Below are 26,750 nucleotides of genomic sequence, written 5' to 3' on the forward strand. Positions count from 1 at the left end.
TTTCGCTGATGGTTAGTGATGTGGAGTATTTTTTTCACAAATTTGTTGGCCATTAGTATTTTTTATTTGCAGAATTGTCTATTGAGGTCTTTTGCCTATTTCTCCACTGGATTCATTGTTTATTTGTTGATGAGGTTTTTGAGTTGCTTTTATTCTTTGGATATCTTTGTTGGTTTTAAGATTTCTGTAATTTTTCTATTTGATTTACAGATTAGATCATTTCTGTTGCTGTATAAGTAAGTACTCTTTGTTATCTCTAACTTTCTCGAGAGAACTTCTTTTCTCAGATACACATTTCAGTTCCAGAATTTCTAATTTCTATCTTTTTTTAAAGATTTATTTGAAAGTCAGAGTTACGCAGAGAGAGGAGAGGCAGAGAGAGAGAGGTGTTCCATCTGCTGGTTCACTCCCCAATTGGCTGCAACGGCCAGAGCCATGCTGATCCGAAGCCAGGAGCTTCTTCCAGGTCTCCCACATGGGTGCAGGGGCCCAAGGACTTGGGCCATCTTCTACTGTTTTCCAGGCCATAGCAGAGAACTGGATCAGAAGTGGAGCAGCTGGGTCTCAAACCTGCACCTATATGGGATGCCAGCGCTTCAGACCAGGGCGTTAACCTGCTGTGCCACAGCGCCGGCCCCTATTTAGTTGTTTTTATAGTGTGTGTTTCTTTGCAGATAATTTTTATTCATTCGTGATGCATTTTTTAAAAGATTTATCTATTTATTTCAAAGTCAAGAGTTACACACAGAGAGAAGGAGAGGCAGAGAGAGAGTTCTTCCATCCGCTGGTTCACTCCCTAGTTGGTCACAGCTGGCAGAGCAGTGCTGATCTGAAGCCAGGAGCCAGGAACTTCCTCTGGGTCTTCCCACGCCAGTGCAGGGGCCCAAGGAATTGGGCCATCTTCTACTGCTATCCCAGGCCATAGCAGAGAGCTGGATCGGAAATGGAGCAGCGGGGACTCAAACTGATGTGCATATGGGATGCTGTCACTACAGGTGGTGGCTTTACCTGCTGTGCCACAGCGCCAGCTTCTCATTATACATTTTCATTTACATCCTGAGCATAGTTATAACAGCTGATTTAAAATCTTTGTATGTTGGGACAGGCATTGTGCCATAGTGGGTAAATCTGCCTGCGACACTGCCCCATAAGGGCAGTGGCTTGTGTCCCGGCTGCTCCACTTTTGATCCAGCTCCCTGCTAATGACCTGGGCAAAGCAGCACAAGATGGCAGGATGGAATTCCAAGCTCCTGACTTCAACCTAGTCCTTCCCCAGCAGTTGGGGCCATTTGGGGAGTGAGCTGGTATTATTTAAAAGGCGAACTTGGAGGGACAGAGAGATCTTCTATCTGCTGGTTCACTCCCCAGATGGCCTCAACAGTCAGTGCTGAGCCAGGCCACCTCTAGGAGCTTTATTCAGGTCTTCCACATGGGTGGTGGAGGCCCAAGGATTTGGACCATTTCCACAGCTTTTCTCAGGCCATTAACAGGAATCTGGACAGGAAGTAGAGCAGCCAGGATACGAGCCTGCACCCATCCTTGTGGGAGACCCAGGTGAATCGCCTGGCTTGTGCCTGACCCTCTGGTGGCTGTTGCAGCCCGTTAGGAAATAAACCAGTAGATGGAAGATTCTCTCTCCCTCTCTCTCTGTCACTCCTTCAAAATAAATAACTTTCCTAAAAAAAAAAAATCTTGAATGCTAAATCTGTCATCTGGCTTATCTTAAAATCAGTTCACATTTTTGGCCTTTTCTATTAAGTATCCTGTTTTGATTTTTTTTTCTATGCCTAGTAATTTCAGAAGTTACCCGTGCACAACTGAATCCTATTTTATTCCTCTGCAGAGTGTTGATATTTAGTACTCGTGGGCAGTTAACTTGTGTGGATTTAAATTGGGATAATCAGCACCTGAAGTATCTTTTGAGTTCTTTGAGTCATTGCTGTGTTTCTTACTGTCTGCTCCATGTGTGCTTAGTTCAGGTGTCAACTGGGTAAGTTTATGCAAGAAATTCTCTGGTTTTCTGAGATTAGGGCTTCAGTTGGAGTTTTAGAGCTTTCCACAATAACTAAGGCTAGCCCTTAGGTGTAACACCATAAAAAATGGGAAACTTAATAGTTGACCTTCCTTCCTCCAACTGTCAGCTCCCATCTGCTTCCTGCCTAATTATGGTTGCTCTCCAATATTTTTAAGGAGTTCAACGTCATCCATAGTATGTCGTTGTTGGTCAGAAGTTTGGTAAATAGGAACTACTAAGCCATTAAAAATTATTTTTTTGTAAATTTTAAAGATATGTTTGTTTATTTGAAAAGAAGAGAGTGAGCTTACATCCTCCGATTCACTGGCCAAATGGCCACAACAACCAGGGCTGGGCCAGGGCAAAGCCAGGAGCTAGGAACTCCATTCATATCTCCTAGATATCATAGGCCCAAATTCTTGGGCCATTATCTGCCTCCTTCCCAGGCACATTAGCAAGAAGCTGGATTGTGGGCAGAACAACTAGGACTTGAACTTACCATCTTATGAGATGCTGGTGTTGCACCACTGTGCCACAATGCTAGCCCCTTTGTATTTTTTTTAAGAAGATAGCATTTTTAAAATAATGTGTGATAGTTAAAATCACCGGGTTCCTATCAAATCTTAAAGATCATTTGAACCAGTGTAATAAATAATTCAGAAGGAATTGCTAAGCATAAGGATAAAAATAATCTGCTTTGGGATATAGAGGAGAAGTGTTTTCCTTATATTCCTTCCACCTAAGTAGCTGTTCAGCCTTGTATGATATGCTGATTGTTCTCCAAGAATGAAAAATGTAATTTCTTGTGAGGTGGGAGCCTATGAAATTAAAATTCTTATTGATAAATTGCACATTCATGGTCACTGTTAACCTGATGTTGATACTGTGCTAGGAAATGATTTTTTTCCTTTTTCTTTTTTTAATTTTTAATAAAAATTTTTTATCAAATATTTTACTTTTTTTTAAAAAATTTATTTATTTGAAAGGTAGAGTTACAGAGAGGCAGAGCGAGCAAGTGAGCGAGCGAGTGAGAGAAAGAGGTCTTCCATCTGCTTGTTCACTTCCCAAATGGCCACAAGGGCTGGAGCTGGGCTGATCTGAAGCCAGGAACCTGGAGCTTCTTCCAGTCTCACACACAGGTGCAGGGGCCCAGGGACTTCTTCCACTGCATTCTTCCAAGGCCGTCTTCCAATGCTGTCCCAGGCCATAGCAGAGAGCTTAATCGGAAGTGGAGCAGCCAGGACTCAAACCGGTCCCCATATGGGATGCCGGTGCTGCAGATGGCAGCTTCACCTGCTACAGTGCTGGCACCAGTTCAAGACCCGGCTGTTCCACTTCTGATCCAGCTCCCCTGCTAGTGCACCTGGGAGTGCACTAGCCAGGAGCCAGGAGTTTCTTCCAGGTCTCGCATGTGGGTGCAGGGCCCAAGGACCTGGGCCATCTTCTACTGCTTTCCCAGGCCATAGCAGAGAGCTGGATCAGAAGTGGAGCTGCTGGGACTCAAACCATGACCCATGTGGGATGCCAGCGCTCCAGGCTAGCACTTTAACCTGCTGCGCCACAGCACCGGTCCCTGTAGTCAGTCTTAAAAGTTAAACAGTCAGGATGGGAGATCTCTCTCTTTCTCTCTCTCCCTCCCTGGGCCATCATTCTTCTGCTTTCCCAGGCCATAGCAGAGAGCTGGGTCGGAAGTGGAGCAGCCAGATCTCGAACCAGCACCCTTATGGGATGCTGGCACTTCAGGCCAGGGCGTTAACCCACTGTGCCACTGCGCCGACCCCTGGTACCTTTAGTTTTAATCCAGGATCTTCCCCCCAGCACACATACAGGCTTGGGCCTCTGCACTCACGTGGAAGACCCAGGAGAAGCTCCTGGCTTTGGAGAGGCTCAACTCTGGCCCTTGGAGCCATTTGGGGAGTGAACCAGTGGATGGAAGACGTCTGTCTGTCTCTTTCTGTCTCTCTCCCTCACTCTGTAACTCTTTCAGATCAATAAAATAAAACTTAATAATAAAAAATATCGCAATTTTTTTAAGAGAGAAAGAGCAAAAGAACAGTTTCTTTTCAAGATGTTTGGGCCATTTGAAATAAATCTACAGATGACCTCAGAGGGCAAAATGTGTAGGTTGTGTTTGAAAAGGAATACAAGCAGATAAGATTTCAGTTGGAGATAGGGAAAGCTATATGATACCCCAAGTCAGGATACTAATTTTATGGAACTGGAACTCCTTAATTTTCCACAATCATGCCAATAAAAGACATCTTAACTTGTTTTTTCAACTAGGTATGAAGAAGCTGAGGTTCGGAAAAAGCTTGAAGAAAAAGACAGACAGGAGGAAGAGCAGCTGCAACAGAAAAGGCAGGAACCAGGAAGAGAGGATGTCAGCAGTTCAGCTAAAGGCTCTTTGGAGAATGTAGTGGATTCCAAAAACAAAATTCAAAAGGTATTTGGGTTGTACTGTGGCAGACAGAAGACTGGTTGTGTTTGTTAAATGGTTTAAGAGTTGAGATACCACTATGAAGTTCTTTCAGGCAACAAGGTTAAAATTTAATATATTTTACTTAGAAATTGAATTACATAGTTTAGCTTCAGTTGAGTCCAGGTTTTCCTATAAACTTAATTAGAACAATAGAAAACATTTGAGATAGGATTCTGTGTGTCTGAATTTTGGTTCTAAGGCTGATCTTGGCTTAACCCTGCTGGAACACAGTTTCCTCATTTGCAAATGAAGGTCTTGAAATAGATAAACTTTAAGATTTCTTTCTTTTTTTTTTTTTTTTTTTTTTTTTTTGTCTTTTGACAGGCAGAGTGGATAGTGAGAGAGAGAGAAAGCTCTTCCTTTTTGCCGTTGGTTCACCCTCCAATGGCCGCCGCGGCTGCCGCGCTGTGGCTGGCGCACCGCGCTGATCCGAAGCCAGGAGCCAGGTACTTCTCCTGGTCTCCCGTGGGGTGCAGGGCCCAAGCACTTGGGCCATCCTCCACTGCCTTCCCGGGCCACAGCAGAGAGCTGGCCTGGAAGAGGGGCAACCGGGACAGAATCCGGTGCCCTGACCGGGACTAGAACCCGGTGTGCAGGCGCCACAAGGCGGAGGATTAGCCTAGTGAGCCACAGCGCCGGCCAAGATTTCTTCTAGTGATAAAATTTACATGAAAAGAATTGGTATACTTTATCTGGTGCCAAACCTTTCATCTTTTTCTGGGGTCTCATTTTCCTTCATGTACTCTTCCCTTCTTCCCAGTTGGCCCTTCTTTGTCTTCCTCTCCATTTTGCTCAGTGACTATTTTAGTCTTTTCAACTATATCATTTGTTTGCCAAAAGCCATCTGTGATTCAGTCTCTATCTTCTGGCTATCACTAACTCCTTTCTTTACCTTAGATACTATTCTTCCTGAAATGAAAGTTCTATTGCACTGTGGAAATCCATGGAGAATTTTCTGCTTTGATTTTGTTCTTTGGTATAGCTTTCAGCTGTCATTTGTATGAGATTGTCATCAGTTTCATTAAGAGCTTAATGAATTAATTGCTTGTAACATTGGATTAGGTATTGTGTGTAAAAGGGTGAAGAAATCTGGCCTTTAATTTTAGGAGCTAGTAATATAAAAATGCATTAAGATGATGCTCATAAGGAGATGTGCCTATGTATTTCTGTTGACTGATAACAAGAATTGAAAGAACTATATGAGGGGAACCTTGGAATCTCTTTTTGCTCTTGCTTTGCCAACAATAGAGCCAACCACTTTTTGTTACTTATACTTTCGTTTAACCTTTCTGTTTTGCAAAGAAAAAACAGTTAACCTGTGTCATTGAGCTTTGATAACCAAATAACTTTTTGCCGTAATTTTCATCTATCTCCCTTCACTTTGTCTTTTTGGAGTTTTCCAAAGTAAATTTCAATCAGTATGCCATTATACTCCTAAATATTTCAATGTACATATCAAATAAAGAGAAAGAAATTGTCTTAATAACCATAATGTTATTTTCCCACTTCACAAAACAATAATTTTCTAGTGTAGTCTAATACTTACATTCATATTTCCTCACTGGTCTTAAAATGTTTTCTTGAATTAAGACTCACTGGAGTCCTTCCTTCTCATTTTTCATTTCATGCATTTGATTTTTCAATAATGGAGCATAAGCCACATTCTGTATTTATTAGATTGCTGCTTCTCTGTATCATTTTAACTTTTGTAATCTCCCATAATTTTTGTAGACTAGAAGTTTGACGTAAAAGATCTTTGTCTTTTGTCAAGAATATTTCACAGATGCTACTGTGTACTTCATATTCTACCATATGGGTTTTCCCACCTACAGGATGAGTTAATGCCTTACAGGATTGTATCATGTTGTCTTGGTTAGACAACGTAAATCTCAGAAGTAGTACTTTGTATTATTTTCCTTTAAATATAATGGAGGACACTGAGGGAACTCGACTTTTTTTTTCATTGTAAGAAGTACATGTAATTAAAGTAAATATTAAATTTCTATAATAACTTGTGCTTCTAAACTACATTTGACCTTTAATTGAAGAAAACTTTGAGGAAATGGTCTGTGATTCTTCCATGCTCTTAATTGTTGTCTCTTGTCAATCTGGTATATCATTATTAGTCATCTACAATTTTCAACTAAAATACCAGTATTCTGCACACTCAAGTTCTTAGGCTTTTCATTTCAATGAAGTATTCAAATTGAACTTTTTGTTTCTATGAAAGTTGAAACTTTTTTTTTTCTTATGAAATAGATCAATGGTGAAAAGAGTGAAAAAAATGAGAACACAAAGAAAGGTAAGTATGTGCAGAAAAGAAGTTTTTTTAGGTTCTTACTGAGATATTTAATTAAAGTAAGCATCAGATTTTATATGGTGAGATTCTTAGCATTGTTTCTAATCTCTGCATAAGCTTTATCATTTTTCCTACCCTGCATAATTATCTTGGAAATGAGGCTGAGGACTTGTGCGGCAGCAGGGCTGCACCCGGGGCTCGGGGTGCTGGGCAAGGACCATGGCATCTCAGGCAGGCCCACAAGTGGCCTGCATGGGTGACAGCGACTTTCAGCACCAGGAGTGCTTCGCCATGTGGTACTAGATGAGTGTGACCCTCAGATATGAAATCAAGAAGTTGATCTAAGTGTATCTGGTCTTATGGCTGCTGCTGGTGGCAAAGATGAACGTGGGACACCCGAGGCTCCTGTCATGAACAGGTGGCTGTGCCCTATCAGTGGGAGTACCCATATTTGCTGAGCATTGTGCCCTCTCTCGGGCCTTCTGTCCTTCCTATGCAACAACATCAGCTACCTGGTACTCTCCATGATCAGCATAGGGCTGTTTCCCATCGCTCCCCTCACTTGTAGCAGCATGGAGATGTTCCTCACTGCCCAGCAGCTCTACCACCCTCACAAAGCCTACCGCTTCCTCTTTGGTTTTTCTGCTGTCTCTGTCATGTACCTGGTGTTGGTGCTGCCAGTCCAAGTGCATGCTTGGCAGTTATATGACAGCAAGAAGCTCCTGGACTCTTGGTTCACCAGCACACAAGAGAAGAAGTGGGCTGGCACTGAGGTGTAGTGGATAAAGCTGCTGCGTACAGTGTCATCGTCCCATATGGGTGCTGGTTTGAGTCCCAGCTGCTGCACTTCTGATCCAGCTCTCTGCTGTGGCCTGGGAAAGCGGTAGAAGATGGCCCAAGTCCTTGGGCCCCTGCGCCCACGTGGGAGACCTGAAAGAAGCTCCTGGCTTCGGATTGGCGCAGCTCAGCTGTTGCGGCCATCGGGGAATGAACCAGCAGATAGAAGACCTCTCTCCCCCTCTTTGCCCTGCCTCTCTTTGTAACTCTGCTTTTCACATAAATAAATAAATCTTAAAAAAAAAAAAAAAAAGAGGCATAAATGAGGCCTCCCTGCTGGACTGCCCTATGCAGTGAAACCTGGGCATCCTGTTGAACAGGATGAGAGGGGTTGAGGAGCTGGTCTATAGTCTCTTTAGAATTTGGTAGCTGTGGTGTTGGCATCTCATGCCAACTAGGTCCAAGTTCTGCAGAGCTGTTCCTGTTGACATCTGCTGAGGGGCCAAAGTCAATTTATTCCTGATTGACTAGAACTGAGAGACTAACAGCTGTGAAACAGATCTCAGCTGGTTCAAAAATGTGGTTCCTTTCAGGTTTTTCTTTGAGGAGTGAGCCTTGTTCTTGCCTCCTGTTGGTCATTCTCCCCATCGCCATCCATCTCCCCTTAGTTATCAAGACTGAAGGAGATAAAAAATAAATCTAATTCTGCTTCAGTTTGTAGGTCGTGGGGCAGGAAACGTTTGGGAAACTGCTCTTCCTGCAGGCTATGGTCTCTGCTGCAAAGCATTTTAATTAAAAAGAATCTTAATAAAGACTACTGTGGCCACAATGAAAAAAAAAACACTGTATTTATTTTATTTACTTATCATGGAGGATATTTTTTGAATTATCTTGGCCTGACAAGATAAAATATGGTAATAATGCATTTGAAAATATCAACACACAGCTTGTCCTTATTTTCTTGTCAAGATGCAGGTTAGCTTGGCTAAGAGCATTTACTCTCGGTAGTCAGATTGCCTGTGCCTATTGCTTAATCTCTGAATTTTCATGTGATCCTGACTTCCCCTCTGGAAAGTGGAGATAATAATGGAACCTATTTCATAGGGTTACTGTCAGATGAATTAATATATTAATAATAAAACTGAGGATAAATTTTAAGTAATAACCATTATTATTTATGTAAATTTTAAAAATTGCTTTGGCTTTAGCTTCCTTTTTGTTAGCCTTTCTTTATGACAGTAGCTGTAGGCATAATTATTTAAGAGGCCTTTTTACCAACCTGACAGAAAATTTAAACTGGTAATTTGGATGTTACCTGTAGTAGGGTTGATGCTCTAGTCACAAATATGGGACCTAAACCACAAGAGGTACAAAAGTATCTTCATCTACCCGAAAAGTTATTTCTCTCAGAAAAGATTTAACTTAAACACAATTATATTTAACACTGAAATAAATTCTCTGCTTAAAATATCGTCATACGTAACAATTTTAAAAATAAACTACTATAAAGTTACTTTCCTAAAAGCTGATTTGGATTCATTTTAGATGTTTTCATTCATTTGTTCCTTTGTATTTCATCATGCTGAGATATTAGCCTTCCTAGTGATTTGTTCTTAGCTTATTCAGTCTGGTTTTTTAATTTGTTTTAATCAAAATGATCTTGATGGTTGGAGAGGGGAAGTAGCATGTTTATTGGCAGCTGTAAGTATTTTAACTTAGGAGCTATTGAGACTACTTTTTCATAACTCAGTGCCGAAATCATTTAAAAAAATTTTATTGATTTGAAAGGCAGAGTTATAGAGATGCAGAGGCAGAAGCAATGGCAGATAGAGACCTTCCATCTGCTGGTTCACTCCCCAAATGGCTGCAATGGCTAGAGCTGGGCTGATCTGAATCCAGGATCCAGGAGCTTCTCCTAGGTCTCCCATGTGGATACAGAGACCAAACACCAGGGCCATCTTCCACTGCTTTCCCGGCTCATAAGCAGAGAGCTGGATCGGAAGTCAAGCAGCTGGCTCTTGAACTGGTGCCTATACGGAATGCCAGCACTGCAGGTGGCAGCTTTACCAACTATGACACAGTGCTGGCCCTGAAATCATTCTTTTTTAAAGATTTTTATTTATTTACTTATTTGAAAGAGATACACAGAGAGAAGGAGAGGTAGAGGTAGAGTTTCAGAGAGAGAGAGAGAGAGAGAGAAAGGTCTTCCTTCTGTTGGTTCACTCTCCAAATGGCCACAAAGGCTGGAGCTGCGCTGATCAGGAGCCAGGCGCTTCCTCCTCGTCTCCCATGTGGGTACAGGGGCCCAAGCACTTGGGCCATCTGCCACTGCTTTCCCAGGCCACAGCAGAGAGCTGGATTGGAAGAGGAGCAGCCGGGACTAGAACTGGCGCCTACATGGGATGCTGGCGCCACAGGTAGAGGATTAACCTGCGCCACGGTGCCAGCCCCCCGAAATCATTCTTTATATATCTAAATTTAGGTGCGCACAAAAACTGTTAAAAGAGACAAAGAAGGGCACTGTGTATTGATTAAGGGATCACTTCAGCAGGAAGATGTGACTATAATAAATGTGTATGCATCTAATTACAGGGCAACTAGCCGTTTAAAAGAAATGTTGATGGATCTAAAGGGAGACATAGACTCCCATACAGTAGTAATGGGGGACTTCAGTACCCCACTTTAACCAATGGACAGATCAATCAGAAAAATCAGCAAGGAAATAGATTTAATTGACACTGTAGACCAAATGGACTTAACAGATACCTACAGAACTTTCCATCCTACAGTTGCAGAATATACATTTTTCTTACCAGTGCATGGAACTTTCTCTAGTATAGACCACAGGCCACACCATAAGGCAAGTCCCAGCAAATTCAAATAAATCAAAATTATACCGTGCATCTTCTCTGATCACAATGGAATGAAGATAACAACTTGAGAGTCTCTAGAACATATGCAGACACCTGGAGACTGAACAGTGTGCTCCTGAATGAAGAGTGGGTCACAGAAGAAATCAGAAGAGAAATCAAAAAACTATTGAGGAACAGGTTTTTTTTTCCATACTATTTGTTGGAATTTTTACTTAGCATAGAGTTAATTTCTGTGTATAAAGTTAATTGAAGATAGACCTTAGTAAGAAATAAGAATGAGAATAGAAGGGGGAGGATGTAGAAGGTGGGAGGGTCGATACAGTGGGAAGAATCACTATGTTCCTAAAGTTGTATTTATGAAATGCATGAAGTTTGTATACTTTAAATAAAAGGTTCCTGGGCAAAAATAAATAAATTTAGTTGTGGTACTTTGTGCAAATGGTAGGTCAGAGGAAAAAGAGCAACATAGTTGGGGCTACCCCCCACTGAAAATAGTCAATAAATTTTAAAAATTGCATTGGCTTTCGTTATCTTTTTTGTTGGCCTTATTAAGAAAAAATCCAGCAGTCTGTCATTTTGTGTGTGTGTGTTTTCTGCTTTTTGGTTGGGAGCTAATTAGTGAACATCAAGTGGAATAAAGATTGCAGACTTTTCTTTTTAAGATTTATTTATTTATTTGAAGTCAGAGTTACAGAGAGAGAGGCAGAGAGAGATATATCTTTCATCTGCTGGTTCACTCCCCAGATGGCTGCAACGGCCAGGGCTGAGCTAGGAGCCAGGAGCTTCATCCAGATCTTCCACATGGTTGGCATCTTGAGAACTTGAGCCATTTGCCACTGCTTTTCCCAGGCCATTAGCAGGAGCTGGATCAGAAGTAGAGATGATATGCCAGTGTCATCACTAGCCCTCTGCAGACATTTTCTTAAGAGCTAGATAACATGTTTTCAGTTTGGTGAGTCCTCTGGTTTCTGAAGCAGTTGTTTAGCTCTGCTATCACAGTATGAAAGCAGCATAGACACGTAAACAAATGAGTGTGGCTGTGTTCTATTAAAAACAGGTGGCTGTGGTTTGTCAGCCCCTGATGTGGAACTCAGATAATGAGCTTTTTGGTTTGTTACTCTAGGAATACTTGGAAGTCTAAGTATTTTTCAAATGGCCCCCATAAATCCCATCAGAAACTTTTTAAGAAGAATTTCCAAGGTACTTCAGAAAGTTCATGGAAAGCAAAATTGAAAGATACGTTTATTTTGGTGGAAAAAAATTAAAATCAGTATTGGTAGGAAGTCCTTAAAAAGTTCATGGAAAATATGCATCATAAAATTCTATGTGTGGATTTCAAATTTTTTTGCATCAGTTTTTCTTTTTTTTTAAGATTGATTTATTTGTTTGAAAGAGTTACAGAGCGAGGCAGAGGCAGAGAGGGAGAGAGAGGTCTTCCATCTGCTGGTTCACTCTCCAGATGGCCGCAACAGCTGGAGCTGGGCCAGTCCAAAGCCGGGAGCCAGGAGCTTCTTCTGAATCTCCCATGAGGACACAGGGGCCCAAGGACTTGGGCCATCTCCTACTGCTTTCCCAGACCATAGCAGAGAGCTGGATTGAAAGTAGAGCATCTGGGACTTGAACCAGTGCCCATAGGGATGCCACTGCAGGCAGTGGCATTACCTGCTACGCCACAGCACCGGCCCCACCAAAGTATATCTTTTTTTTTCTTTTAAAGATTTATTTATTTATTTGAAAGAGTTACACAGAAGGAGAGGCAGAAAGAGAGAGAGGTCTTCCATCCGCTGGTTCACTTCCCAGATGGCTGCAATGGCCAGAGCTGTGCCAATCCGAAGCCAGGAGCCTGGAGCTTCTTCCGGTCTCCCATGTGGGTGCAGCGGCCCAAACACATGGGCCATCTTCTGCCGCTTTCCCAGGCCATAGCAGAGAGCTGGATCGGAAGAGGAGCAGCCGGGACTCGAACCAGTGCCCATATGGGATGCTGGTGCTACAGGCGGCAGCTTAACCTGCTATGCCACAGAGCCACCCCCAAAAATATATCTTTTAATTTCATTTTTCATGAACTTTCTGAAGTACCCTTGTAGAACCTTTTGAAAATTTTTAGACTGTAGATATTTCTCTAGTGAGCATTTTTCTAATGTCTTAATTTTAAAAATAGAATAATATGTTGATAAGATAGATATTAATTATTTTATATCAATACAGTGCCAGCAACAAATGCAGTTGTAATCTCAACAGCAAATTTTGATATTTTTAAATTTTATTAAAAAGATACATTTGTTTGAAAGGCAGAGTGACAAAGAGGGACAGAGAAGTGAGAGCATTCTGTCCAATGATTCATTCCATGTCTGCAACAGGCAGATCTGGGCAAGGCTGAAGCCAGGAGCCAAGAACTCCATCCTGGTCTCCCACAGGTTGCAGGGACCCAAGGGGCCGTCTACTACTGCCTTCCCTGTGTTAGCAGGAAGCTGGATCGAGAGAGAGCTACTTGCACTTGAACCAGCACCCAAGATGGAAAGCTGGCATTGCAAGTGGTTGCTTAGCCTTGTATGTCACAACACTGCCCCCTCCCAGGTTTGATATTTCAATTTTTATAAATAACACTGATTTTTTGATACCTGTTAAAAACAAATTATATTTAATTTTTTTTTTTTTTTTTTTTTTTTTTTTTTTTTTTTTTTTTTTTTAGATTAACAGAGGGAGAGACGAGTGCTGGTTCATTCCCCAGGTGGCTGCAGCGGCCGGAGCTGTGCCGATCTGAAGCCAGGAGTTTCTTCCATGTCTCCCATGAGGGTGCAGGGGCCCAAATTCTTGGGCCATCTGCCACTGCTTTCCCAGGCCATAGCAGAGAGCTGGAGTGGAAGTGGAGCAGCCGGGACTAGAACCAGTGCCCATAAGGGATGCCGGCGCCGCAGGCGGAGGATTAACCTACTGCGCCACGGCACCGGCCCAGTATTTAATGTTTAGAAGAAAAATGGTAGGCCAGCATTGTGGCATAGCGGGTAAACCTGCTGCCTGCAACGCTGGCATCCCATGTGAGCGCCGTTTTGCATCCTGGCTGCTGCATTCCCATCTAGCTCTCTGCTATGGCCTGGGAAGGCAGCAGAAGACAGCCCAAGTGCTTGGGCCCCTGCACCAATGAGGGAGACCCAGAAGCAGCTCCTGCCTCCTGGCTTAGGATCGGCCTAGCTCCGATCACTGTAGCCATTTGGGGAGTTTTCCAGTAGATGGGAGATATGTTTCTCTCTCCCTCCCTCCTTTTCTCTCTTTCTCTCTCTCTTCCCCTACTTCTCCCTCTCCCTCGCTCTTATTCTGCCATTCAAATAAAACCTTTTTTTGAAAAAAAGATAAATGGTATCATGAGATATTAAGTACTTGATACCCTAATATACTTTGTCTTTTAGACAAAGCTACCTTTGCCCTGTGTTTAGTGATATGGTGTAGCATGTGGAACCAGTTGTTTTCTTGTTACTTACTCTGTCTCTCTGAATTCCAAGGATCAATCACGGCAAAGGAACTGTATGCAATGATGATGGATAAAAACATCAGCTTGATTGTAATGGATGCTCGAAGAATGCAGGATTATCAGGATTCCTGTATTTCAAATTCTCTCAGTGTTCCTGAAGAAGCCATCAGTCCAGGGTGGGTCATTGTGTTTAGATAAAATGGTAAACTGTGGATAGTAGTAAATGTTACTATTTAAAATCTAAGGTAAATATGACAAAGTGGTCTTTTCCTGTTGACTTTCTCATTCGTTCTTTGATTCTTAGTGACATGCCCTGCCTTTTCTGAAAGGTAATGTCAGGGACATTCCAGTTGGCTGTTTGTTCCAGTAGCTATGGTATTTATAGTCTCATTCTTACTAGGAGAGAAATGAAGTTGCCTTTGTGTGTTTAACTGCTTTCTCCTTTTTCTACTTTTAAGCATGTGATTCATATGTACCAAATCTACCCCAAATTGTGAGCTAACTGAATTGTTTTACATACAGAAATTCCTCATACATCTGTGGGGGGAAAATGTACAAATACTTTTTTTTTTAATAAGTATAGCTAAATCATTAAAGAGTACAGGCTCTGAAGTCAGACTGTATCAAATAACTGTCAATTATTAGCTGCATTATTTCTATGCTAGTGCTGTAACCTCTCTAAGCCCATGTTTCCATCTATAAAATGGAGACAATAATAGTACCTGTCTCATGGAGGTTTCAGTGAGAAATTTTATATATACTACACACACTTAGCACAGTGCTTCACACTAGTAAAGGCTCGATTTTTTTCATTTTCTTTTGGTAAGATGACATTTAACCTATAGCACAATTTGAATATGGGGCATTAGGAATCATCATGACATGGAGGCAGAGTGAAATCTCCAGATCCAGGATTGTTTTTGCTAGATCAAGTGTTCTCATGTAAATCCTATTGCCTCTTGAGATCTTAGTTTATGAGATTGGGTCAGTTAAAAGCTATGGTCCATTCTAGGGCTAGCTTAAAAAATACTAGAAGTGTATATATATATATATATTTTTTTTGACAGGCAGAGTGGACAGTGAGAGAGAGAGACAGAGAGAAAGGTCTTCCTTTTGCCGTTGGTTCACCCTCCAATGGCCGCCGTGGCTGACGCGCTGCGGCCGGAGCACCACGCTGATCCAATGGCAGGAGCCAGGTACTTCTCCTGGTCTCCCATGGGGTGCAGGGCCCAAGTACTTGGGCCATCCTCCACTGCACTCCCTGGCCACAGAAGAGAGCTGGCCTAGAAGAGGGGCAACCAGGACAGAATCCGGCACCCCGACCGGGACTAGAACCCGGTGTGCCGGCGCCACAAGGTGGAGGATTAGCCTAGTGAGCCATGGCGCTGGCCTAGAAGTATATGTTTTTAAAATTAGGTAATAAAATCTGCATAATTTTGGCGTACTGCAGATACTTGACAAGATTTTTGACCTGGGCCGGCGCCGCGGCTCAGTAGGCTAATCCTCCGCCTTGCGCCGTCGGCACACTGGGTTCTAGTCCCGATCGGGGCGCCGGATTCTGTCCTGGTTGCCCCTCTTCCAGGCCAGCTCTCTGCTGTGGCCCCGGCATGCAGTGGAGGATGGCCCAAGTCCTTGGGCCCTGCACCCCACGGGAGACCAGGATAAGCACCTGGCTTCTGGCTTCAGATCAGCGCGGTGCGCCGGCCGCAATGCGCCGGCCGCAGTGCGCCAGCCACAGCGGCCATTGGAGGGTGAACCAATGGCAAAGGAAGACCTCTCTCTCTGTCTGTCTCTCTCACTGTCCACTCTGCCTGTCAAAAAAAAAAAAAAAAAAAAAGATTTTTGACTTGAAGAATAGAGTACTTTTTAATATGCTATTGAAAAGGAAATTACGGTGCTTAGTCTAATCAGGCAAATGTGGACATACCCCCAAGACTGGAAAAGACAAAGGAAGTTATAGTCTTTTGGATGGTCTAATCGGTACTACTGTGAAATTTAAGATAATCCTAGGTTAAGATTATAAAACAGTGATTTTTGTCCCAAGCCTTCTGAATTGATTAAGACTTTTAAGTTTGGTGCTAGTTTATCTTTTCTGATACTTGCTATTTTCCCTTTCTTATCTGAGAACCGGTCCCAAAACTCTGTGTAGGCAACACTACTCATATCTATGGCTAGCTGATAGTGATTACACTATTTTAAAAATTTAATGCAAAATAGTATATAGAGAAGCATTCTTTTCATAGTTATTTAGCCTAGTGAGCTTTTGTAAACTGAATGCACCCATTTAACCAGCATCTAGACCAAAAAATAGAGCAGTAGAGTAACTTTAGAACTCGTTAGTATGTCTCCTCTGAGTTTCTACCCATTCAAGGAAACCCCAGCTTCTAAAAGGTTATGTTTCTTTTGTCTGGTTTTGAACCTTATATAAATGGAGAGTTATACATTACGTATATGAGTGGCTCCTTTTATTCCACTTTGTGTATGTGGGTACCGTCTTCATTTTGTGTGTAGTTGCAGTTTGTTCATTCTCATTGTTACCTCTTTTATTGTGTGAATATAGCACAATTTACTTGTCTATTTGTTTTTAGACTTGCCTTGTACTTATTGGATATGATGCTGGTTTTGTAATTTAGATAGAAGATCACTTTCACTTGAATCATTAAACAAAGTATTAAATAATATATCAAGTAAAGCACAGTTTCAGCAAATTACAGTGATGATAACAAGAGGTTGATCCTGTTTCCCAGTGTGTGTCCTATAAAATACTAATCCTGAAAACAGTATTTCAGTGAGTTGGAAATGGTTCTAAAAACATCACATTTAATTTTTTCCTCCTCCTTTATTGACCAGACATCCATCTGATTTGAATATATGGGACAGAGTGTTAAGATACAATATTTTTTATTTCTTTACTTCCTAGAAGGTACAATAGCCAACATTATTATATAGGAATAGGATTTTTTTTTTTAATTGTTATACTCCAAACCATTTAGTTTCACTTGTGGATATTTTAGCAGTCCTGCTCAGCCTGCACTATCCTGAGTTAAGTATTGAAATACCTACCAAATTCTAAGTGCTTTGCTAGGAATAACATGGCATTCCTTACCTGCGGGAGGACGGAATTAGTATTCTTCATCCAGTGATTCAGCAAATGCAAGAGTAGTTCAAAGAGTTTGTGGAAATGGAATAAAGATAATGTTTTGCGTAAATTTTTCCAAACACCACATAAGAGGGGTCTTCAGAAAGTTCATATTGTGAAAAAACTATGCATGGATTTCAAAAATTCTTGTGCCAAAATAAACATCTTTAATTCTGTTTTCCACAAACTCTTTGAAGTACCCTCATATTTACTGAGTTCTGTTGCTATGTGCTTAGCTGAACTGTTGAATAGACAAAATGTGTGGCCTTCCTGGAGCTTTTATTTTAATAGGGAGGTGGGACAGGTAAGACAGACAATAAAAGCTTAAAATGTGTAACATATCTGATGTTGATAAATGCTGTGGAGATGAGAATGTCAAGTGTGTGTGTGTGTGTGTGTGTATTGAGTGGGTCTTAAAACCTCAATTTAGGGAGGCCTTACAGAGAACCCATTAGCAAATCTTGAAACAGTAAGAGAAATAAATGATGCAGTGTCTGGGTTCCAGACAGGGGACAACATGAGCAGAGGCCCCTAGGCAGGAGCACACCTGGATAAACCAAGAATAACAAGGACATTAGTGGCTAGAGCAGAGATAGGGAACAAGTAGGTGGAGATGAGGACACTGAGGTAACAGAATTGTATGGGGCAGAGGGAGACAGTCCAGGCCATTGTAAGGACTTTAGCTTTTATGTGAGCAAAAGATGAAGCGAACAGTGCACTTTTAACACTGATGTTTCCCACAATTAATGATATACAAGGCATCTTAGCAAAGTAGCTATGAGCATGGGCATGAGCCAAATCGCCTCAGTTTTAATTCTGGTCTCATTTAACAGCTGTAATCTTGGGCAAGTTTCTTAGTTACCTCATCCCCATCTATAAAAATGGGATAATAATTTCCACCTTATAGGATCGTTATGAGAATTCAATGAAAATAAAACAGAATAGTGCCTGGCGGGCATATAGTAAACACTGTATGTGTTAAACAGATATTTTGCTATTTGATTAACTATTGTCTGTAGAGGTGTAAGAGAGCTGAAACAAGAACCTTACACAGCTACTCCTGCAGTTGTTTACATGTGGCAGAGATGCTCAGATGACTGTCTCTTCTCAGTTTTGCCCCCTCTTTTTAAAGCAGAATGGAATTGAGTCTACTTGTTTAGTCTATAATTACTGAATTCATAATCCAACATTATGCAATAGTGAAGGGGTTAAAAATTAGGCTGTTCAGTATTTTAATATATAGTGCGACCTTAGAAAGCAATCTACTTAAAGTTTGCTATGAAATGGTATAAACTTTAGAACAAAACTTAGTGTCTTACAGTAGTATATTAGGACCGTTCGTTGATTTTTGCCCCAATACAAATGTTAATACATTTCAGAGTCACTGCTAGTTGGATTGAAGCAAACCTCCCAGATGATTCTAAAGACACATGGAAGAAGAGGGGGAATGTGGAATATGTGGTACTTCTTGACTGGTTTAGTTCTGCAAAAGATTTACAACTTGGAACAACTCTACGGAGTCTGAAAGATGCACTTTTCAAGGTTAGCAAGTTTCCTTCTTAGTTTGCTATAATTGCAAGCCTTCTCTGATTGTTAGAAAGGCATGTTGACACATTTGGAGAAGCACAGATCCTGAAACTTGTGTGCGCTGACCATGGAATCATGAAGAGCTGTTGTGACAGCAGTGACATGAAACCTTTTGAAAGACAGCTATTTGGATGCTATTGGGATAATTTCTGCAAACCAAAAAAAAATAAAAAAAAAAGACATGTTTACTAGTTGTTTATCTTAAGAACCAAAAGATAAATCATGCTGTGATTACAGAATTTTTTAAAATTAAAATTTTAAATCACCAGATAAACTGGTCTATGTAAAATATATTAGAATTTTCAGAAATATAATTTATCTGAATCTTTTTAAAAATTAAACTATAAAATGTAAAGGAAAAGGAAGAAGTCACCCAGGAAAAAAAGATTGATACATTTGACTTAATAAAATAAAATCTTAAATGTGAAAAAATATCAGAAGATCAGAAGACAGAAGGCATAAAAATATTTGCAACAAATATGACAGTGGCTTAAAACACCTGGCATCCAAAGAACTTTTACAAATAACTAAGAAAAATAATTAAGATAAAATAATAAAGTCGGGGCCGGTGCTGTGGCTCACTTGGTTAATCCTCCGCCTTGCAGCACTGGCATCCCATCTGGGCGCCAGGTTCTAGTCCCGGATGCTCCTCTTCCAGTCCAGCTCTCTGCTGTGGCCCGGGAAGGCAGTGGAGGATGGCCCAAGTGCTTGGGCCCTGCACCCGCATGGGAAACTAGGAGGAAGCACCTGGCTTCGGATCTGTGTAGCTCTGGCCGTAGCGGCGATTTGGGGGATGAACCAACGGAAGGAAGACCTTTTGAAAAAAAAAAATAATAAAAAAAAAAAAAAAAAAAAAAAAGATAATAAAGTAACTGAACATAGACAGAATGAACAGAAGAGGAAATGCAAATGGATGTAACCATAAAAAACGTTCAGCATCACTGATATCAGATAAATACAAATTAAAATGAGTGCAATTTTTACTGATCAACAGAATTTTTAAAATGTGCTGTTTAATTTATTGTATTGTTAGTGACAGCATTGAATGATGATAAACATAAAACACAGTAAAGGATCAGTTGATAAGAACGTTGTTCTCTAGTGAGACCATCTTAAAATCTCAAAACAATTTATGCTTTAAAATAGAAAATCCAGAAATATACACAAATATGGGTCTATGTCATGAAACTGTCCATATTCAGCTGGCTTTGACCTATAGAAGTATTAATTTTATAAAGTTCAGCCTAAGATATAGTAAAGGTGACATAACAAATCAGCAAAGAAAAGGAGCCGGCGCCGTGGCTCAATAGGCTAATCCTCCACCTTGCGGCGCCGGCAAACCGGGTTCTAGTCCCGGTTGGGGCGCCGGATTCTGTCCCGGTTGCCCCTCTTCCAGGCCAGCTCTCTGCTATGGCCAGGGAGTGCAGTGGAGGATGGCCCAGGTGCTTGGGCCCTGCACCCCATGGGAGACCAGGAAAAGCACCTGGCTCCTGGCTCCTGCCAGGATCAGCGCGGTGCGCCGGCTGCAGCGGCGGCCATTGGAGGGTGAACCAGCGGCAAAGGAAGACCTTTCTCTCTCTGTCTCTCTCTCACTGTCCACTCTGCCTGTCAAAAAAAAAAAAAAAAAAAAAAAAAAGAAAAGATGGTTTGAAAAGAATGGTTTTGGCACAGCTGGCTAGCCAAAAAGCAACAGAAAATAGATCCCTACCTTATTTAAGTTTAGACCAAATGAGATCCCAAATGGATCAAAGATATGAATGTATAGACTGAAACAGTGAACTACTAGAAGAAAGCATTTGTATTTCAAATTTTGATCCCAAATCAAGATCCCATAAGGAAAGTTGATACATTTAACTGTGTTTAAAAAACAAATCAAGAAAATAAAAATCAAAAAAAATGCTTGTGACACATCTGACAAAAATCTGTTTGCCCTAATAGAGTGCATTCACCATTTACTAAAACAATAGCAATTATATCTGTAGATTAATGAGCAGAGCATAAGCTTATTTTATCTGGGGGCTGACATTGTGGTGTGATGGGTATAACCACTACCTGCAATGCTGAAATTCTGTGTGTACACTGGTTTGAGTGCTGGGTTGCTCTACTTCTGATCCAGCTCCCTGCTAATGTGCCTGGGAAAGTGATAGAAGATGGCCCAAGTGCGTGGGCACCTGCCACCCATGTGGGATACCTGGATAGTGTTCCAGGCTACTAGTTTCGGCCTGGCCCAGCCCCAGCTGTTGTGGCCATTTGGGGAATAAACCAGCAGATGGAAGATCTCTTTTGGTGTCTCTCAGTTTCTCTCTCTAAGTCTGCCTTTCAAATAAATGAATCATTTTTAAAATAAGTCTTATGAGAGACCAATATAAATGGCTGATGAACTTACGAAAAGGTGTTCAGTTGCATTAATAAGTAAATGCTAATTAAAACAAGATAATGTTTTATGTCCACTAGTTTGGTAAAAACTTTATAAAGATTTAAAGTGGACATTCTCATATATGTTGGTTAAGTGTATAAATTTGGTATAGCATTTATGAAGGACAATTTGACCTTCTCTACCAAACATTTAAACCAGGAATGTTTCTTCTAGGAAATTGTCTTAAAGAAATACATAAAAATATATTTTAAGTGATCATTTCAAAAATAAGCAGTATATATTGAAAACCTTAAAATGTTCATGTGCATTGGCTTAGCACCTAAACTTCTGGAAGTTTTCCATGAGGAACGTGATTGGTTGTATGCATGTGAAGGACCTTTGGTGTTTATCTCAGTATTGCATATAATCAAGTTGGGGAAAAGTGTTCAGTGATTTAATTTTGATGTGTCTACATATGTGTGTATAAAATGGAACATTACCTAGTTACCACAAATGATGATATATACCTAATTAATAAGAGTTGTTTATATAAAAGAAAAGCAGCATCATAAAGCTTCATTGTTTTCTAAAAGTAAAGTTAAACATTCATCTGTGTAGAGAACTGCCTGTAAGGAAAAACTCCAAAATGTTAAAGTGACATCTCGAGGTGGTGAGGTTATGGGTAATTTATTTTATATTGGTTTATTTATGTTCTAATTTTTCTTCTAAGGTAATAAATTGTGGATTTTAAAAACCTGGTCTCAACTAAATGTTGAATTTTGAAATCAATTCTCATTCTTTCATCTTTTAAAATATAAATCTTGCCTTCAAGAGAGTGATTTTACAGTTCAAGTTTTTTGTGTTTTTAGCTGTTGAGATTGCTGCCATATTAAATTACTATTTCCTTATTTTATAGTGGGAAAGTAAAACTGTCCTGCGCAATGAACCTTTGGTTTTGGAGGGAGGCTATGAAAACTGGCTTCTTTGCTATCCACAGTATACAACAAATGCTAAAGTCACTCCACCCCCACGAGGCAAGAATGAAGAGGTGTCTATTTCATGTATGTATGTGAAAACTGTTTAAATTTGCTTCAGTAAAAAATAGATCTTTTTCATTTTTAGTGTAATATTTCTTGGTTGTATGTGCATTTGTCCTATTAAATAGCAACTTGTTATTAGGCATAAAAATACAAGATGTCCATAGCCTGTAAGAACATTTTCTTTGAAACTGTTGTGATTATCATTCATTTAGTTTGCATTAACTGTCACATAACAAACATGGGAAATGTTAAACAATGTCTGTGGTTTGCTATTCTTAAAAGTTACTATTCTTTTGGGATTTTAGTGGATTTTACTTACCCTTCACTGGAAGAACCAGTTCCTTCTAAAGTTACTGCCGAGATCCCACCTCCTCCTGTAGAAGTAGATGAGAGTATAGAATTGATAAATGATCAAGATGGAAGAATGGGACCACTGCATATATCAACTCCAGGTGAACCAGTTGCTGCTTCCAAAGCGGATGTTTCACCCATAATTCAGCCAGTGCCTATTACAAAGAATATTCCACAGGTATGTTTCTGATTTTTCAATTTTATTTTAGTTTTATTCTTCTTTCGTTTCAATATTATGTTAAATATGTATGGTATAAAAACTTCTCATATCCTAGAAAGAAAAATGTCAGATGAATTTGTTTTGGTACTTTGTTTTTTAAGATTTATATTTGTTTGAAAGGCAGAGTGACATAGATCTTCCATCTACTAGTTCACTCCCGATATGGCCCCAATAGCCAGTGTGGGGTCCTAACTGAAACCCATGCAGGAACACTATCCAGGTCTCCCCCGTGAGTGGCAGGAACTCGAGTACTTTGGCCATCATTCCCTGCTTCCCACATGCATTAGCAGGGAGCTGGATCAGAAGCAGAGGAGCTGGGGCTTGAACAGGCACTCTGACATGAGATGTGGCTCAACCTGCTGGACCACAATACCTACCCCTTGATAACTTTTCTGTTATAAAAAATTTTCATGGTAATTCAGCCCTGTTGCCACAACTATATTAGAATAGATAACTCAAAGAATTTCAAGTCCAGCTAGTGGTCCAATTACTACCAATAAAAGATTTGTTATTAACCACAATGAAAAATTCATAGAATGCAGTCACCACTTGGACCCCATCCCCCACCCTCCCAAAGCTAACAAAATCCACAGATGTTCAAGTTCCTGATGCAAAAATGTGTATAATCCACACACATACACCTGTATACTTTGAACCATCTACAGATTATATATAATACCTAACATATTGTAAATGCTGTTATGCCATATTGCTTATAGAATGACAAATAAAAAGTCGGTATTTTTTCAGCATAGACACACTTTTTTCTTTTCTTTTATTTTTGATACACCATTGGTTGAATCCTTAGATGTGAAAACCATGGGTACAGAGGGCTTACTATGTTTTTCCAAATGGTTTGGCTTACATATGAGAGAGGTATAATGTTAATAGTTTAAGATTTTATTTATATTTATTTGAAAGAGCTACAGAGAGAAGGCAAGAGAAATCTTCCTTCTGCTGGTTTACTCCCCAAATGGCTGCAATGGCCAGGGCTGGGCCAGGCCAAAACCAGCAACTAGGAGCTTCTTCTGGGTGGCAGGGACCTAAATACTTGGGCCATCTTCCACTCCTTTCCCAGGCACATCATCAGGGAGCTGGATGGGAAAGGTGGCAACCAATACTAGAACCTGTGCCCATCTGGGATGTTGGTGTCGCATGCAGCGGCTTTACCCACTACTACAGTGTTGGCCCCAATATTTTGGTTTTTAACACAATATGTAGTTCCATTTCCTTAGAGTGTGACACACATATATAACAGGAGTACATGTTAATTATTTTAAACCTTTAAATAACCAAGAGATTACAATTTAAAAAGTGCAGCTTTTTTCCTCTTCATTAGATTTTATTTAAAGAAAGATTAACTAACACTCCCTTTGTATTCCCCAATAAAATGTTTTATAATACATTTTTAATTTTTTGCCTAAGTATATTTAAACAGTATTTCACATTTAAAGTGGGTGACATTTGATTTGTGGAACAGGCTGTGAACAGAAAATTTGGTACTTTTTTAATAAAATGATGTAATTCATTTCTTCATTTTAAAAAATCTTTTAATATAAGTTTTTTTTAAAGATTTATTTATTTGAAAGGCATAGAGGGAGAGAGAGAGAGATCTTCCATCCACTAGTTCACTCCCCAAATGGCTGCAAGCAGCCAGCTGAGCCAGTCCAAAGCCAGGAGCCAGGAGTTTCTTCCAAGTCTCCCACATGGGTGCAGGGGCCTAAGCACTTGAAACATCTTCCACTGCTTTCCCAGGTGCATTAACAGGAAGCTGGATCAGATTTGGAGCAGCCAGGACTTAAACTTGCTCCCATATGGGATTCCAGCACTGTAGGCAGTGTCTTTACTCACTTTACCACAGTGCTGGCCCCAGTATAAGCTTTTTAAAAAATTTACATTGCTGTATTACATTTCAGCTTAATACATTTGAACCCTAATCCTTGTTGTATCTCAACATGTCTTTCTGAAATATGTACAATTTGTCAGACACATTTTGAGGTTATTCCATCTGAAGGTTTATAAATATGAATAAGACATGGATGTTGTCTGATGTTTAGGAAGGAAGTCCTGTACAAAATCAACCACAGCATAATGCAGAACATTTCATTTTTCCTGCTGTTCACTAGAACACAGAGCAAGGAGAACATTTCTAGCAAAGAGAATCTGGGAGGTCTTCATGGAGTTGGTGATTTTTTTTAATCCGGGCTTTAAGAGTTCAGTAGGATTTGTGGGTGGAAGAGACAAAAAATTGTATGAGATAAGGCATAGAGCATGTTCTGATAGTGGTGATCAGTTTGTTTTTGATTTTTATCTATTTATTTGAAAGGCAGACACAGAGAGAGTGAGAGACAGAGATCTCCATTCCCTGGGTCACTTTCCAAATGCCTGTAAGAGCCAGAGGTGGCCTGGCCTAAAGCTGGGAGCTAGAAATTCAATCCAGGTCTTTCATGTGGGTGTCAGCAACCCAACTACTTGAACCATCCCCTGATGCCTCCTGGGGTGTACGTTAGCAGACAGCTGGAATTGGGAGCAGAGCTGGGACTTGAACCCAGCTACTGCCATGTAGAATATGGGCAACCCAAACAGCATATTTATTGTTGTGCCAAATACCCATCCCTACTGATCATCTTTCGATATGTGTCGGTGCAGTTCTCTTGGAGAGGAGAGTGACTGACAGTGGGTAAGGTTGGAAAGATAGATAAGAGGCATCAAGAGAGATTTGGATCAAATTTTAATTTTGTCCTGTAGACACAAGGAAATGAATAAAGAATTTTTTTTTAAGATTTATTTACTCAGAAAGGCAGAGTTACAGAGAGAGAGAGAGAGATCTTCCATTCTCTGGTTCACTGCTCAAATGGCCACAACAGCCGAAGCTGGGCCAGTAAGAAGCCAAGAGTCAGGAGCTTCTTCTGGTCTGCAGTGTGGGTGCAGGGGCCTAGAGACTTGGGCCATCCTCCGCTGCTTTCCCAGGTGCATTAGCAGGGACACAAACCAGCGCCCGCATGGGATGCTGGTGCTTCAGGCAGCGGCTTTACTCACTATGTGACAATGCCAGCCAAACTAATAAAGAGTTTTAAACTTAAAAGTAGCTATGCTGGGCTCACTAGGCTAATCCTCTGCCTTGCAGCACTGGCACACCAGGTTCTAGTCCTGGTCGGGGCGCCGGATTCTGTCCTGGTTGCCCCTCTTCCAGGCCAGCTCTCTGCTGATGCCAGGGAGTGCAGTGGAGGATGGCCCAAGTACTTGGGCCCTGCACCCCATGGGAGACCAGGAGAAGCACCTGGCTCCTGCCATTGGATCAGTGCGGTGCACCGGCTGCAGCGCGCCGGCCACAGCGGCCATTGGAGGGTGAACCAACGGCAAAGGAAGACCTTTCTCTGTGTGTCTCTCTCTCTCACTGTCCACTCTGCCTGTCAAAAAATAAAAAAAAAAGAAAGTAACTATGCTATTTTTTCAAGCTTTTTTTTTTTTTTAATTTATTTGAGCAGTAGAGTTACAGAGAGAGAGAGAGAGAGAGAGAGAAAGGTCTTCCATCTGCTGGTTTGCTGGTTCATTCCCCAAATGGCTGCAGTGGCTGGAGTTGGGCCACTTCGAAGCCAGGAAGTTTTTCTGGGTCTTCCACATGGGTGCAAGGCCCCAAGCACTTGGTCCATCTTCTACTACCTTCCCAGGCAATAGCAGAAAGCTGGATCAGAAGAGGAGCAGCCGGGACCTGAACCAGCGCCCATATGGGATTCTGGCGCTACAGGTGGAATCTTAGCCCATTACACCATAGCACTGGTCCCATAACTCTGCTTTTAAGATTGGGGAAAATGGATTGGGCAACCAATATTTGAATGTAAACATTTATTTTGGTTCCTGCTCTACTTTTTATTATTAATCTCATTTTCACAGTGGTCCTTACTTCATTCTCAAATACATAAGGAAAAAGGAATAGGTTTGCTTTTTTTTTAAGAGAAAAGGCAAAGGAAAGAATTTTTTTTCCTTAACTTTGCTATCTAGTGGAAAAATACAAAAATCATTTTTTAAAAAGATTATTTATTTATTTGAAAGAGAGAGTTTCATTTGCTGATTCACTCCCCAGATGGCCACAACAGCTGGGAGGCCAGACTGAAGCCAGAAGTCAGAGAAGGTGAACAGGCCAAGAAG

The 26,750-nt window shown here is 40.9% G+C and overlaps 1 protein-coding gene and 1 pseudogene across 1 annotated transcript in view; both read left to right on the forward strand.

The window, feature by feature from the left end:
• Positions 1-26,750, forward strand: part of USP8 (ubiquitin specific peptidase 8) — an 80,942-nt gene that overhangs the window by 32,797 nt on the left and 21,395 nt on the right. Inside the window, exons 5-10 of the mRNA XM_002717801.6 lie at positions 4,298-4,457; positions 6,753-6,795; positions 13,940-14,084; positions 18,427-18,589; positions 21,907-22,051; positions 22,336-22,559. Coding sequence (XP_002717847.2) covers positions 4,298-4,457; positions 6,753-6,795; positions 13,940-14,084; positions 18,427-18,589; positions 21,907-22,051; positions 22,336-22,559 — 880 coding nt within the window. The remainder of the gene's footprint in view (positions 1-4,297; positions 4,458-6,752; positions 6,796-13,939; positions 14,085-18,426; positions 18,590-21,906; positions 22,052-22,335; positions 22,560-26,750) is intronic.
• Positions 7,034-7,717, forward strand: LOC103351207 (protein jagunal homolog 1 pseudogene; annotated as a pseudogene).

The sequence above is a fragment of the Oryctolagus cuniculus genome, chromosome 12 (genome assembly GCF_051225735.1).
Source record: "Oryctolagus cuniculus isolate XC-2025 breed Fujian yellow rabbit chromosome 12, ASM5122573v1, whole genome shotgun sequence".
Classification (NCBI taxonomy): domain Eukaryota; kingdom Metazoa; phylum Chordata; class Mammalia; order Lagomorpha; family Leporidae; genus Oryctolagus; species Oryctolagus cuniculus.